Here is a 16,263-nt window from a genome sequence, read left to right as displayed (position 1 = left end):
TTTTTTTTTTTTAATAATAATACTCTCTCTTACTTTTTTCTAATATAAGTTGAAGATTCTCCTCACGTTCTGAATAAGTAGAGGAGAAAGGGAGAGAACAATGGGGAGAGCGAGAGCGGGGGAGAACGAGGGAGCATGGAAGGGCAAAAGAAATGAGAGGAAAAAGAAGGGAAGAGACTGTGAGAGAGGAAATCAAGAGAAGGTAGTGCCCTGCATATGTGATATGATATTCCTGAAGTGTGCTTCTGTAGGTACAGGGTCATCCCGGGTACCATTCAAATTTTCAAGAAGAGACCCTTGACAATGCTTTTATAGATTCTAGTATGCCTAGGTTATCTACATTTCCCAATGTAATCACTTAATCAGAGTAGTTAGCATGTCATAAAGATGGATAAGTAGTGAGTATGGTAAATCCAAGATAAAAGATAAATCTGACGTTGGTGTTAGCGATGTACATCAACTATGAATCTCCGCGACAAGTACCAGTTTAAATTTAAATACTGTTCAGCAAATAACCGAGAGAATGAGATCGATTTATTTTGTCTGTGTAATAAAATAAGGATGAGACGCTTCTTTGTTCAATTCCGTCAATATTGGTAGGGCCAAAGAAAGGCTATCATCAGTAAGGCAGCTTTTACATAAATCGTATATCCCGAAAGGATTTGGGCAACACCAAGTGGCAGAATTTCAAGCTCTGCATTTACAACCCTCAAACCGGGGAAGTATTTGGAAGGACTCCAAAGAGTTGGGGTAAGTTATTCTATCATTTCTTTTCTCATAGTATTTATAAGTACGTAGTCTAATAATTGTGCATGTCAAAGTAGATTATTATTTTTTACAATTTTAATCATGGTTCAGGAATGGTAAAATAAGCAATAGGTAATACATTGATTAATAAATTAATTACCTTGGCCTAAAAAAATGTATTGTTTAAAATATATTTTTTCCCCGGATCTACGAAAATTTTAATGAATAATGAGCAATTAATTAAAGAGTGTCCTATATAAATAAAATTATTTTACATATCTTCTTTTTTCCTTTGAGTGTGAGGGCACCCTAATAAACATCCCGAAAGGATTTGGGCAACACCAAGTGGCAGAATTTCAAGCTCTGCATTTACAACCCTCAAACCGGGGAAGTATTTGGAAGGACTCCGAAGAGTTGGGGTAAGTTATTCTATAATTTTTTTCTCATAGTATTTATACGTACGTAGTCTAATAATTGTGCATGTCAAAGTAGATTAGTATTTTTACTTCTTTACAATTTTAATCATGGTTCAGGAATGATAAAATAAGCAATAGGTAATACATTAATTAATAAATTAAGTACCTTGGCATAATAAAATGTATTGTTTTTTTTTTCTTTTTTTTAAGAGGTTTGACAGAGGGAACTGTAACTGCTATGGTCTTAAAATATATTTTTTTCCCGGATCTACGAAATTTTTAATCAATAATGAGCAATTAGTTAAAGAGTGTCCTGTATAAATAAAATTATTTTACATATCTTCCTTTTTCCTTTGAGTGTGAGGGCACCCTAATAAACAAAACTTAATGCCAACTCGCCTTTTTTGCTTCATTTTAACTAATATGCCCAGCCCGTCACCCATCAAGTCACACACTACACCCAACGATGCTTAACCTCTGGCTTGAACATATTTCGATTTTGTAGCAGAATTGAATAAAAAACTATAAGATGAAGTTTAAAAATAGATTTTTATGTTTTTTGAATGAGTGCTTTGATTTTTTTGGCATTAGGTACCTAGCATATTTTTATTTGTTCAAATTGTATGGTTTTATTATTTTCCTTCCGTTCGTACTATATTGAAATTATTTTACGATTTTGTAGCAGAATTGAATAAAAAACTATAAGATGAAGTTTAAAAATAGATTTTTATGTTTTTTGAATGAGTGCTTTGATTTTTTGGCATTACCTAGCATATTTTTATTTGTTCAAATTGTATGGTTTTATTATTTTCCTTCCGTTCGTACTATTTTGAAATTATTTTGTGCTATAGGTATTTTGTTTTATATTTTTCAAGGGGTTTATGTCCCTGTAACTGTTGAGGTTTTTAATGACGGGGTTTTACCATCCATTTGGGTACAAGTTACCCGCCTACTAACACTAACCTCACCCGGGCCCGGGCTGAGTTGGACTGGGAAAAGACAGCAAAAGAGTGATTGTCCAGATGACAACGTTAAGCATGTATATCAACTACGCTCAACGTTGCTTAAGTTCAATGATCCATAAGGACCTGGTGCATTCAACATGCTATCTCCACTGTCTCACCTAGGCTATAGGTACCTAATGGACAACGTTAAGCATGTATATCAACTACGCTCAACGTTGCTTAAGTTCAATGATCCATAGGGACCTGGTGCATTCAACATGCTATCTCCGCTGTCTCACCTAGGCTATAGGTACCTAATGGTTTTAACCTAATAGTTTTAAGTTGCCATGAGTTGGTTTGTTGCTATTCCCGAAAGATGCTGCGGCTCAGAAACACCCTAAATTCCTAAAACCTCGTAGGCAACAAAAACTTGCCATGAGTTGGTTTGTTGCTATTCCCGAAAGATGCTGCGGCTCAGAAACACCCTAAATTCCTAAAACCTCGTAGGAAACAAAAACTAATAGAATATGTTAATAAATTGTTCTCGCTAGAAGAATACTACTATCTTAGTATTCAAACAACGTTAAGCATGTATATCAACTACGCTCAACGTTGCTTAAGTTCAATGATCCATAGGGACCTGGTGCATTCAACATGCTATCTCCACTGTCTCACCTAGGCTATAGGTAGGTGCCTAATGGTTTTAACCTAATAGTTTTAAATTGCCATGAGTTGGTTTGTTGCTATTCCCGAAAGATGCTGCGGCTCAGAAACACCCTAAATTCCTAAAACCTCGTAGGAAACAAAAACTTATATGTTAATAAATTGTTCTCGCTAGAAGAATACTACTATCTTAGTATTCATTATTTGCCTAGGTTATCTACATTTCCCAATGTAATCACTTAATCAGAGTAGTTAGCATGTCATAAAGATGGATAAGTAGTGAGTATGGTAAACCCAAGATAATCTACATTTCCCAATGTAATCACTTAATCAGAGTAGTTAGCATGTCATAAAGATGGATAAGTAGTGAGTATGGTAAACCCAAGATAAATCTGACGTTGGTGTTAGCGATGTACATTAACTATGAATGTAGATCTCCGCGACAAGTACCAGTTTAAATTTAAATACTGTTCAGCAAATAACCGAGAGAATGAGATCGATTTATTTTGGCTGTGTAATAAAATAAGGATGAGACGCTTCTTTGTTCAATTCCGTCAATATTGGTAGGGCCAAAGAATGGCTATCATCAGTAAGGCAGCTTTTACTGCCCGAGACTTTGAACAACTCTTTGAAGAACATCAAAATCAGCCGTCCTGATCTCTTGCAAAGCAAAACACTCGAATTTATACGTAAGTAATTCACAAACAAACTAAAATAAACCAAAAAGAGAAGAAAAAAATAGCAACAATGTTCAGAATATAAAATACAAATGGTTTATGTTGAGAGAGAAAAAAAAAAAACTTTCCACTCCGCTGGGAAAGGGCCTACAGATTCAAGATGGTTATTCACTGAATAACCTATTGATGACCTTTAAAGATGGCAATAAATAACAACGTTCGAAATATGGCTGATATAATACCTTCTAAATTAATGGACTGAAACTCAAGACGGTTGGTTATTCACTGAATAACCTATTGATGACATTCTTCCCTCCTGGACCTTTAAAGATGGCAATAAATAACAACGTTCGAAATATGGATGATATAATACCTTCTAAACTAATGGACTGAAATTGTCTCTTTAATATTTGCAGTAAAGGACGCAAGATGGGGTCATGCAGAAGGAGGTCCTTATGATGTCATCTTCTTTGGAGCCGGCACAACTGAAGTGTCTAAAACGGTAAATACTGAATGTGAATAAAAATTTACATTCTTTCATAGGATTGGGTTCCCGAAAATAATATTTTCTCAGTAACGAATAGAGAGAGGGATGGAGCTCGGGGCAAACAGCTAAAATTTATTATGTACAAAATTTACATTCTTTCATAGGATTGGGTTCCCGAAAATAATATTTTCTCAGTAACGAATAGAGAGAGGGATGGAGCTCGGGGCAAACCGCTAAAATTTATTATGTAGGCCTGTAGGGCATTGTATCTTACCACCAAAAATTTTACCGCCTGAAGCATACATGGGGTCATGCAGAAGGAGGTCCTTATGATGTCATCTTCTTTGGAGCCGGCACAACTGAAGTGTCTAAAACGGTAAATACTGAATGTAAATAAAAATTTATATTTATTCATAGGATTTGGTTCCCAAAAATAATGTTTTCTCAGTAACGAATAGAGAGAGGGAGGGAGCTCGGGGCAAACAGCTAAAATTTATTATGTAGGCCTGTAGGGCATTGTATCTTACCACAAAAAATTTTACCGCCTGAAGCATAATCTTCAGGCTAGATATGTAACAATAAAATCAGAACCATTTGGTTTGCTCTCATGTTTTAGATTCTGTCTCAGCTGAAACCCAATGGTAGAATTGTGGCACCCGTCGGTAATGTTTGGCGTCAGAACTTATCGGTAATAGATAAAGGACCAGATGGTTCCATATCCAGCAAGATCCTGAGACGTGTCTCATCCGATTTTCTGTGTAATTTGGAGTATCAACTTCACCCTGATGTGTTTCCCCAGCCACTTAACACATCTGCTGAGGATACGTATACGAAAATGTTTCCACCACCTCCAGGTGTGAGACCAAGAGCTGTCACGTTTCCTCTGAGTTCACAAGAGCGGTCACCTGGCAATGGTTCAACTAAGAAATATGAGTTCCTTCCTGAATCAACCGAAGACCGATATATCTTCCCACAACATATTTTAGACATCTTGCATGGTCCAAATAAAACAAAATCAAGACATGTACAGAGTAAAGTAACTCTTTTGATATAATTCGTATTCCATATACAAGAGAAATGAACCTGATAATTCAAAGGAACAACACTACGACCAATTCAAGTGCTGAAATTGAAGAATAAAACCAACATCACATCTAAACCAACTTTTTTATCTCGATACCTAATCGTCAAGCCTATTCGTATCCTTAATTTTATTAGGTTCCTGTCACAGTTCTGGTGAAAACTTTAAATGGTGACCTACCAACAAAATGCAGGTGGACAATTAAATTTGCCATTTTCTTTTTAATTTTAAATATTATACATTGTAAAACAAAAGTTTTAATCCGAAATGTATCTGTTTTTAAATCATTTCCGTTTTTAAATCGTATGAAAAAGTTGGTTTTTGGAGAAGTGTAGGAATGTAGGGTACTCAACTCCCAAAGGGGACCTATTCGTATCCTTAATTTTATTAGGTTCCTGTCACAGTTCTGGTGAAAACTTTAAATGGTGACCTACCAACAAAATGCAGGTGGACTATTAAATTTGCCATTTTCTTTTTAATTTTAAATATTATACATTGTAAAACAAAAGTTTTAATCCGAAATGTACCTGTTTTTAAATCATTTCCGTTTTTAAATCGTATGAAAAAGTTGATTTTTGGAGAAGTGTAGGAATGTAGGGTACTCAACTCCCAAAGGGGGATAAAAAGGAGTTTTTCTCCTCGGTAAACAAAATCAATTCAGACACAACTAAGCAACTGTGTATTTGTATAATTTTACAAGTATGAATAATACGTATGTGAGTGTGTGTGAGAGTAAAAGACAGGAATAAAAAGGAGTTTTTCTCCTCGGTAAACAAAATCAATTCAGACACAACTAAGCAACTGTGTATTTGTATAATTTTACAAGTATGTATAATACGTATGTGAGTGTGTGTGAGAGTGAAAGACGGAGGGAGAGGGAGAGAAGGGGAAGAAAACTAAAATTAGATTCGAAATTGGAACAGCTCGTTATCGTCAGTGGAAATAATGTCTTCCTCTAAGAATGTGGCAAATAATGGTCCCCCGCGGGGCTACGAGTGGGAATATGCCCGAAAGGATTTGGGCAACACCAAGTGGCAGAATTTCAAGCTCTGCATTTACAACCCTCAAACCGGGGAAGTATTTGGAAGGACTCCAAAGAGTTGGGGTAAGTTATTCTATCATTTCTTTTCTCATAGTATTTATAAGTACGTAGTCTAATAATTGTGCATGTCAAAGTAGATTAGTATTTTTACTTTTTTACAATTTTAATCATGGTTCAGGAATGATAAAATAAGCAATAGGTAATACATTAATTAATAAATTAAGTACCTTGGCATAATAAAATGTATTGTTTTTTTTTTCTTTTTTTTAAGAGGTTTGACAGAGGGAACTGTAACTGCTATGGTCTTAAAATATATTTTTTTCCCGGATCTACGAAATTTTTAATCAATAATGAGCAATTAGTTAAAGAGTGTCCTGTATAAATAAAATTATTTTACATATCTTCCTTTTTCCTTTGAGTGTGAGGGCACCCTAATAAACAAAACTTAATGCCAACTCGCCTTTTTTGCTTCATTTTAACTAATATGCCCAGCCCGTCACCCATCAAGTCACACACTACACCCAACGATGCTTAACCTCTGGCTTGAACATATTTCGATTTTGTAGCAGAATTGAATAAAAAACTATAAGATGAAGTTTAAAAATAGATTTTTATGTTTTTTGAATGAGTGCTTTGATTTTTTTGGCATTAGGTACCTAGCATATTTTTATTTGTTCAAATTGTATGGTTTTATTATTTTCCTTCCGTTCGTACTATATTGAAATTATTTTATGCTATAGGTATTTTGTTTTATATTTTTCAAGGGGTTTATGTCCCTGTAACTGTTGAGGTTTTTAATGACGGGGTTTTACCATCCATTTGGGTACAAGTTACCCGCCTACTAACACTAACCTCACCCGGGCCCGGGCTGAGTTGGACTGGGAAAAGACAGCAAAAGAGTGATTGTCCAGATGACAACGTTAAGCATGTATATCAACTACGCTCAACGTTGCTTAAGTTCAATGATCCATAGGGACCTGGTGCATTCAACATGCTATCTCCGCTGTCTCACCTAGGCTATAGGTACCTAATGGTTTTAACCTAATAGTTTTAAGTTGCCATGAGATGGTTTGTTGCTATTTATTTTGTCAACAATCCCGAAAGATGCTGCGGCTCAGAAACATCCTAAATTCCTAGAACCTCGTAGGCAACAAAAACTAATATGTTAATAAATTGTTCTCGCTAGAAGAATACTACTATCTTGGTATTCAATATTTGCCTAGGTTATCTACATTTCCCAATGTAATCAGAGTAGTTAGCATGTCATAAAGATGGATAAGTAGTGAGTATAGTAACCCAAGATAAAAGATAAATCTGACATTGGTATTAGCGATGTACATTAACTATTAATGTAGATCTCCGCGACAAGTACCAATTTAAATTTAAATATCAATGAGCAAATAATAGATAAAACAAGATCGATTTATTTTGTCTGTGTTGTTGTAGCGGCTTTAGCTATTGCCGAAAGGTGATGACAAAATAGAGAAATTATCTCTTCTATCAGCCATACACCAAGGTGATGGTCTCTAGCCATGTTTAATTGTCCTGAACCGCAGTCAACCATTGTGAGGACTTGTGCTTATTCTTTTCAAGCAGAGAACCCTTTGAAACTATCAGCTAGCTAGGCTGGTTAGGGTTAGCTGTACTTCTCCCTGTTTATAGTCGCACAGCCAGACGCTAGTCTACTTTCTGTTTAACGTCCCCTAGCTAGACATATTTTGTCTGGGTAATAAGATGAGGATTAGACATTTCTTTGTTCAATTCCATCAATATTGGTAAATGTAGGGCCATCAACTATTCACAGAAATCCTATGACACTGTAACCTGATTCGTTTTTTGGTGACTCTGTTTATTCGATTATACCTCTTGTGTTGAAAAGCACCAAATGAAAAAATAAATTCTATACTTTCTCATATTTCAGGAGGCATATTTCTCTTCTACGTTATCTTCTATTCCATCCTAGCCTGTCTGTTCGCAATATGTATGTACGTCCTAATGTCTACCCTCACAGATGAATATCCTAAGTTACAGCTAGATGAATCCATCATAGGAGTAAATCCTGGTGAGTACACATAACTCGCAAGCATGCTAACATTTTTATACAAAACCCGAGACCTAGCCCTTACATGGATAAGTAATTCATTATTGACCAGTGGTATTCTAAGTTCCAACCTTTCATATATACCTACAACCTACATAAATGAACTTTGATTTTCAGAGCGTAAATTGCTCAACCACCCTAGAGTAGAAGAGGCATTCTATGCTGTACGTAGAGCGGATTTCATAAACGTGAAACCAAAATTTGGATTCTGTGATATTCCCTATGCATTTGCTAATCAAGTTGTTATGGAACCCCCGTCTTATGTAAGTAAAAGGTATTTTAGTTTCTAACATAAATGTGCAGGTTACGACCTATTTTAGCTAAATTCCCTTTAGGGATGAGATATTCATTTTTTCGTTGTTATTCTTATGAAAATTAGCAGTCCAAGCAAAGAGCCGAAATCTTGTGAAAGTTAAACTCTAATCTTTTCCCTGTAAGACAAAGTGCTGACCACTAAGTTACCAAGGTTGTATCTTCCCTCTAGAAAAAAGCGGGGAAACAATGTTATGTTTGGAGAATGTTGAATAGATTGATTTAATTCGAATGTCCATTTGACATTTTTAATCAACTGGAATCGCAATGGCTTCATTTAACATTCGACACTTTCTCAGGTTTCATAAGAAAACGAGGGAAAGTGTCAGTGCAACACCATGTTCAAAAAGTTGTTGAAACTCCATACTTACATAAATTCTCAATTCGTTTAAATCATTAAAATGTATTATCTTTAAACATAGGCACCATGTTCAAAAAGTTGTTGAAACTCCATACTTACATAAAGTCTCAATTCGTTTAAATCATTAAAATGTATTATCTTTAAAAATATCTCAGTAACCTTGTGAAAGTTAAACTCTAATCTTTTCCCTGTAAGACAAAGTGCTGACCACTAAGTTACCAAGGTTGTATCTTCCCTCTAGAAAAAAACGGGGAAACAATGTTATGTTTGGAGAATGTTGAATAGATTGATTTAATTCGAATGTCCATTAGACATTTTTAATTAACTGGAATCGCAATGGCTTCATTTAACATTCGACACTTTCTCAGGTTTCATAAGAAAACGAAGGAAAGTGTCAGTGCAACACCATGTTCAAAAAGTTGTTGAAACTCCATACTTACATAAAGTCTCAATTCGTTTAAATCATTAAAATGTATTATCTTTAAAAATATTTTCCAAAATGTTTCTCAGTAACAAGAAAGGGAAACCTAACAGGAAATGTAAAGTTGAACCGGGGAGAAGTAATGCCCGAGGCATTCTTTTCCACTAATCGTCAAAATGAAACCCTAGATTAGGCACTCCAAAAAGATTTACGAGTTTGCCGCTGTTTCTTGATAATCTTCTTGGTCATTTCAGATCGCTCGATGTTTAGAACAGTTAGTGGATCACTTGCAGAATGGAAGTCGAGTGCTAGACATTGGCTCAGGCCAGGGCTACATGGCAACGTGCCTCGCTCATCTCGTGAAGTCGAGTGCTAGACATTGGCTCAGGCCAGGGCTACATGGCAACGTGCCTCGCTCATCTCGTCAGCCCACACGGAAAAGTATACGCACTCGAACATGACCCCGAGACTTTGAACAACTCTTTGAAGAACATCAAAATCAGTCGTCCTGATCTCTTGCAAAGCAAAACACTCGAATTTATACGTAAGTAGTTCACAAACAAACTAACTTTGAACAACTCTTTGAAGAACATCAAAATCAGCCGTCCTGATCTCTTGCAAAGCAAAACACTCGAATTTATACGTAAGTAGTTCACAAACAAACTAAAATAAACCAAAAAGAGAAGAAAAAAATAGCAGTAATGTTCAGAATATAAAATACAAATGGTTTATGTTGAGAGAAAAAAAATCTTTCCACTCCGCTGGGAAAGGGCCTACAGATTCAAGATGGTTTACCTCTTGCACAATTAGATGGACGATGATTCTATTGTACCTAATGGGGCATGTTCATTGTTCTTTGAAACCACGGTCTATTACTGTGGACTGATCGGTCCTTTTCATTTTTACAAAGCTCTTGCATTCCTAACATCCCTTAAATGATGCTTTTCCACCTTGGTCTTACCGCGCCATCTCTGTAGGGATGAAAAAATATAAAATAAGTTGAGTGAGTACTTAGTAAACATGATATGGGATAATGCAAGTGCATTACTATTGTTTAGTGCAAGTGTTTGACATTAGATAATATTTCGTGATTAATTGCCACAGCAACACATATTCGTGTGAATGTGATGTATGTGAGCAATGACATGCTCTTTAATGAGGTCGTACTTTCTTTGTGGGACTTGTATGGAGTTATTCGTAGTACAGATAACTCCAGATTGCAATTTCCAACCCTGGAAATTTCCGAATTGAGGAGACTCCATTTTGGATGTTGAAAACTTCAAATCGTTTATGTACAAGCGTGCTTTTCCACCTTGGTCTTACCGCGCCATCTCTGTAGGGATGAAAAAATATAAAATAAGTTGAGTGAGTACTTAGTAAACATGATATATTATGGGATAATGCAAGTGCATTACTATTGTTTAGTGCAAGTGTTTGACATTAGATAATATTTCGTGATTAATTGCCACAGCAACACATATTCGTGTGAATGTGATGTATGTGAGCAATGACATGCTCTTTAATGAGGTCGTACTTTCTTTGTGGGACTTGTATGGAGTTATTCGTAGTACAGATAACTCCAGATTGCAATTTCCAACCCTGGGAATTTCCGAATTGAGGAGACTCCATTTTGGACGTTGAAACTTCAAATCGTTTATGTACAAGCACTACCACGCCACCTAGTTTTAACTTGTTGAATTGAAATTTGTATTTTCCTTTAAAATAAGGAAAATGGCTACTCACACGACTACAGGTTGGTTAAGAAAAAATAGTAGAGAATGCCATAGGCATTAAACACCCTTGGTTGAACTTTATTTTATTATTCCATAACTTGTTATCATTTGTAAATATATTTTTGAAAATAAAAGTAGATTAAATTGTTTAAATATAACACTATGACATAACAATGATATGTATGTATGTTTGAATACCTATTCCAGATTTACGGCTGGGAACCTGACTACTATCAAAGTTTGGATGAGCTACCCCATGAAATGCCAGTCACACTGAAAAGTTACATTACACACGCTGTCAATATTAGCGTTGCACATGTAAGTTGACAGTCTAAATTTTAACCCTTTAGTGACCGTTTGTTATGGAGAACGTCTAAACCTCGATGTAACCTACAGTTTGCATCGGTCACCAAAGGGTTTATTTGACAATTTTTAAGTCTGGTAGTTTGACTAGTTTGTCCGAGATAAGGAAAGTCAAAAATTATCAACGGGTCTCTTAAGATATCAATGAACTGTGCTTGGTGCTGCTTAGCATTACTTCAAAAATGGTACTTTCTACAAATTTCATTTTCCTTATCCCCCATAACACAGATCACCTGTTTATTTCCCGAGACTCCTGAGAGGTTATGAGAATTTGAAGACGTGATGTTAGGAAAGGCAATACCTCCCTAATACTGTATAATTCGGCGTGAACGACAAGTTCAACTTATATTATGAAGCGTTTTAAAGGGAAAATAATAATAATCTATATACTTTCTACAAATTTCATTTTCCTTATCCCCCATAACACAGATCACCTGTTTATTTCCCGAGACTCCCGAGAGGTTATGAGAATTTGAGGACGTGATGTTAGGAAAAGCAATACCTCCCTAATACTGTATAATTCGGCGTGAACGACAAGTTCAACCCATATGTAGTTAAAGCGTTTTAAAGGGAAAATAATAATAATCTATATTTGTATATTGTATAATTTGTAATGTCTTATTATTTCAGTGGAGGACAATATGGGTGAGTTGTTCAGGGGCAGATCCCCACGACACTGAAACCATGGGTGACGTTGACTATTTCCCTCAACCAGGATACCCCGGATACTTCTATCCGTACACAAACACCATAGGCTACTTGAGTCCTATCATAGCCGTCCGCTTTAGAAACCCTGGAGGTAAGTTTAGGTCAAATCTTCTACCATAAAATACCTTACCTTCACCTTACCGCCGGGTTCTAACAAGCCACGTGGGCCCAGGACCTCCAAACAGCTTTTCCCACTCCCCTCTATCCTGTGCGATTTAAATCCAGTCTTGCTTTCTGTGGGAGTTACTTCTTTGGTTGTACCATCTTCTTACACCGTCAATCCATCTCTTCCTTGGTCTTTCCTTCCCTCCTGGTATCCTTGGTCCTCATGTATGCTGGAACCTGGAGCGATAGTCATGGAAAAAGACGAAAGCCTTTGGTCGTGATACCTCTGATCGGTAAGTGATAAACAAATCAGTGACGGTTTGAGAGAGTATATTGAACGAAATAAACAAGTGTGCCACATGTTTAATATTTTATTTTCTTTATTTAATAAAAACATGATATGGGATAATGCAAGTGCATTACTATTGTTTAGTGCAAGTGTTTGACATTAGATAATATTTCGTGATTAATTGCCACAGCAACACATATTCGTGTGAATGTGATGTATGTGAGCAATGACATGCTCTTTAATGAGGTCGTACTTTCTTTGTGGGACTTGTATGGAGTTATTCGTAGTACAGATAACTCCAGATTGCAATTTCCAACCCTGGAAATTTCCGAATTGAGGAGACTCCATTTTGGATGTTGAAAACTTCAAATCGTTTATGTACAAGCACTACCACGCCACCTAGTTTTAACTTGTTGAATTGAAATTTGTATTTTCCTTTGGTCTTTCCTTCTTTCTGGCCATACAATATGCCCCTCAAAAAGACAAATGCCTGGTCAGGGTTGGCAGGTAACTTGCTAGCCTTGTAAGCGCTAAGTCGCGTGTTCGATTTCCGCCCGGGACAATTTTTTTTCTGAACAAATAAGGTTCGTTCCCGTCTTTCCTTCTTTCTGGCCATACAATATGCCCCTCAAAAAGACAAATGCCTGGTCAGGGTTGGCAGGTAACTTGCTAGCCTTGTAAGTGCTAAGTCGCGTGTTCGATTTCCGCCCGGGACAATTTTTTTTTTTTTCTGAACAACGTTCCCAAGAACAGTTTTACTGTATTTTACCTTACAAGTTTTACCTCGAGAATGACTGAAGTCTTAGCACATAAGAGGGGGAGAATTCTTATAACGGTGACGAGCTTTGTATTTTTCTGGTTCCAGTTGGCACACTCATCAATGTTGAATGCAGAGCCTGGGCGAAGAATATTCGCTACAAGAAAAGTGGTTTAAATCGGGAGGGATCTGTTCATTTTGAGCTTTTGCTCGAGTGGAATGATTAGCTCAGGTAATTCTAGCTTTTATTTTGCTACTAGATCTCGACATTCGGGCCACACTTGAAACCTTCTCAAGGACAAGGACCACAGTGGGCCGCCAAACACCTGTAGGGAATCCATGCAGTGAGTAAACAAGTGAAACAGCACTGTTTACGATATTCAAGTGTAGACTAAGTTCACTCGTGAAAAATGCTTAATGAGTAGTAGTCACGCATTGAAAAAGCTGTCAACTATGATACATTGCTTATTGAAAATTTCCAGACGAAATCGGAAGAAAGTGTAAATAGCACACGACTTTCTAATATGGTTATTTATAACAAGATGTAACCCCAATGTATTTAGGAACTAACTAACGACATTGGGGTAATGGAAAGTAAACGCCTTCGTTACGTAGGTTTTCCTGTTATTCCAATCGGATAGAGTCATAGAGCTCAAGTTGTTCTCGGTTCAGTAGTTACTAATGAGTCCTTTTCTCACTTAAACATGTACCAATCAACAAGTGCTTTCTTCATATTTTTCATTTTGACTAACTTGGTGAGTCTCGAATATATCAATTTATTAGAAAATAATTTACATAGGTATTCACAATAAGTACTTTTTAAACACTAAATATATCAATTTATTAGAAAATAATTTACATAGGTATTCACAATAAGTACTTTTTAAACACAATATATCAATTTATTAGAAAATAATTTACATAGGTATTCACAATAAGTACTTTTTAAACACTATGGACTACTCCGAATAGGCATATTATGTCCATTGAGTATTAAAATTTCTCTATACGGATGTTCCAGGTTGTACACTGCACGAGCAAGGCGTTGGGTAGTGCTGAAGGAAAGAACAAGGAGTTGATATTCGATAGTATTGAAGACATTGAAAAATGGGTGAAGATACACTGTCTTCATGAGGAATGTCCTGAAGTGAAACTGCGAGGTCCAGATGGTTCCTTACAATTTGTACAAATAAATACAGAAGATATTGAAGATGAATCAAGTTCCTCAGAACATGCTGAAATAACAAAAGATCATGGACAAAATGGAGGCCAATCCGGGAAAAGTGGCAAGCACCACGACAAGAACAGTAATTCTCATCTAAGTACGACTACCACTACCAGTAATGCCGACGATACGTCAAGTGGAGGTGGATGGAATCTAGGAGGATGGGATCTAGGTTTAGGTTCCTGGGGATTAGGTTCAGGTTGGGGTGCAGGGGGAAGCACTCCTACTGCAGGCGTAACTACTCCAGGTGTCGGTGTAACTAATTCAGGAGTAGGAAAGGCAACTAATAAAGGTGTAGGAGTGGCAACAAAGCCAGAGGTAGGCGCTTCAGGTGCTTCTACTGGGAGTTCCTGGGGATTGGGTTTAGGAGTAACTACTCCAGGGGTAGGTGTAACTACTATTAAAGGCGTAACAGAGGTAAAAAATCCAGGGGTAGGAGTAACTACTCCAGGGGTAGGAGTAACTACACCAGGGGTAGGTGTAACTACTATTAAAGGCGTAACAGAGGTAAAAAATCCAGGGGTAGGAGTAACTACACCAGGGGTAGGTGTAACTACTAAAGGCGTAACAGAGGTAAAAAATCCAGGGGTAGGTGCTTCTTCTGGTAGTTCCTGGGGATTAGGTTTAGGTTGGGGTCTAACTACTCCAGGGGTAGGAGTAACTAACAAAAGCGTAACAGAGGTATCTAATAGAGATGCTGGAGAAACTGATCAAGGGGTAGGATACGGTTTAGATTATCTGAGTTGGCTTTCTCCCTTGAACTATGGCAATTAAACAAGGTAAATTTTTTTTAAAAGATGGAAATGTAACTGCTGGGGTATTATCGCCCCGTAAATTAGCGTACCGTTAACTGAACTCTTTAACGTTATTTGACGAAAACTCGTTTGTCTTACCTCTTGCACAATTAGATGGACGATGATTCTATTGTACCTAATGGGGCATGTTCATTGTTCTTTGAAACCACGGTCTATTACTGTCGACTGATCGGTCCTTTTCATTTTTACAAAGCTCTTGCATTCCTAACATCCCTTAAATGATGCTTTTCCACCTTGGTCTTACCGCGCCATCTCTGTAGGGATGAAAAAATATAAAATAAGTTGAGTGAGTACTTAGTAAACATGATATGGGATAATGCAAGTGCATTACTATTGTTTAGTGCAAGTGTTTGACATTAGATAATATTTCGTGATTAATTGCCACAGCAACACATATTCGTGTGAATGTGATGTATGTGAGCAATGACATGCTCTTTAATGAGGTCGTACTTTCTTTGTGGGACTTGTATGGAGTTATTCGTAGTACAGATAACTCCAGATTGCAATTTCCAACCCTGGGAATTTCCGAATTGAGGAGACTCTGTGGGACTTGTATGGAGTTATTCGTAGTACAGATAACTCCAGATTGCAATTTCCAACCCTGGGAATTTCCGAATTGAGGAGACTCCACTTGTACATTTTGGACGTTGAAACTTCAAATCGTTTATGTACAAGCACTACCACGCCACCTAGTTTTAACTTGTTGAATTGAAATTTGTATTTTCCTTTAAAATAAGGAAAATGGCTACTCACACGACTACAGGTTGGTTAAGAAATAGTAGAGAATGCCATAGGCATTAAACACCCTTGGTTGAACTTTATTTTATTATTCCATAACTTGTTATCATTTGTAAATATATTTTTGAAAATAAAAGTAGATTAAATTGTTTAAATATAACACTATGACATAACAATGATATGTATGTATGTTTGAATACCTATTCCAGATTTACGGCTGGGAACCTGACTACTATCAAAGTTTGGATGAGCTACCCCATGAAATGCCCCTATGTCTA

The 16,263-nt window shown here is 36.6% G+C and overlaps 2 protein-coding genes across 2 annotated transcripts; both read left to right on the top strand.

Moving 5' to 3' along the window:
- Positions 1-849: 849 nt before the first annotated feature.
- On the top strand, positions 850-5,352 carry LOC103505950 (protein-L-isoaspartate O-methyltransferase 1-like). Its single transcript, XM_008470330.3, has 4 exons — positions 850-863; positions 3,338-3,459; positions 3,864-3,949; positions 4,551-5,352. The coding sequence occupies exons 1-4, from the start codon at positions 850-852 to the stop codon at positions 4,986-4,988; spliced, it is 660 nt and encodes a 219-aa protein (XP_008468552.1). The 3' UTR covers positions 4,989-5,352.
- Positions 5,353-5,918: 566 nt separating this feature from the next.
- On the top strand, positions 5,919-14,324 carry LOC103505949 (sodium/potassium-transporting ATPase subunit beta-1-like). Its single transcript, XM_026821126.1, has 8 exons — positions 5,919-6,120; positions 7,979-8,119; positions 8,276-8,421; positions 9,507-9,693; positions 11,173-11,303; positions 11,979-12,147; positions 13,316-13,439; positions 14,229-14,324. Exons 1-7 carry the CDS (start codon positions 5,961-5,963, stop codon positions 13,432-13,434), a joined length of 1,053 nt encoding a protein of 350 aa, XP_026676927.1. The 5' UTR covers positions 5,919-5,960; the 3' UTR covers positions 13,435-13,439; positions 14,229-14,324.
- Positions 14,325-16,263: the final 1,939 nt, after the last annotated feature.

The sequence above is a fragment of the Diaphorina citri genome, unplaced genomic scaffold, assembly GCF_000475195.1.
Source record: "Diaphorina citri unplaced genomic scaffold, Diaci psyllid genome assembly version 1.1 scaffold205, whole genome shotgun sequence".
Taxonomy (NCBI): domain Eukaryota; kingdom Metazoa; phylum Arthropoda; class Insecta; order Hemiptera; family Psyllidae; genus Diaphorina; species Diaphorina citri.
The sequence above is the reverse complement of the archived record's forward strand: the minus strand, read 5'-3'. Positions and strand labels throughout refer to the sequence as shown.

Bases quoted from the DNA above. Each gene is read 5' to 3' on its own strand.
- LOC103505950 (XM_008470330.3), top strand. The intron at 3,460-3,863 runs GTAAGTAATTCA...TAATATTTGCAG, and splicing joins CAAAACACTCGAATTTATAC to TAAAGGACGCAAGATGGGGT. The intron at 3,950-4,550 runs GTAAATACTGAA...CTCATGTTTTAG, and splicing joins CAACTGAAGTGTCTAAAACG to ATTCTGTCTCAGCTGAAACC.
- LOC103505949 (XM_026821126.1), top strand. From the start codon at position 5,961: ATGTCTTCCTCTAAGAATGTGGCAAATAATGGTCCCCCGCGGGGCTAC. The intron at 9,694-11,172 runs GTATACGCACTC...GATATGTATGTA, and splicing joins TCGTCAGCCCACACGGAAAA to TGTTTGAATACCTATTCCAG. The intron at 11,304-11,978 runs GTAAGTTGACAG...TTATTATTTCAG, and splicing joins TCAATATTAGCGTTGCACAT to TGGAGGACAATATGGGTGAG.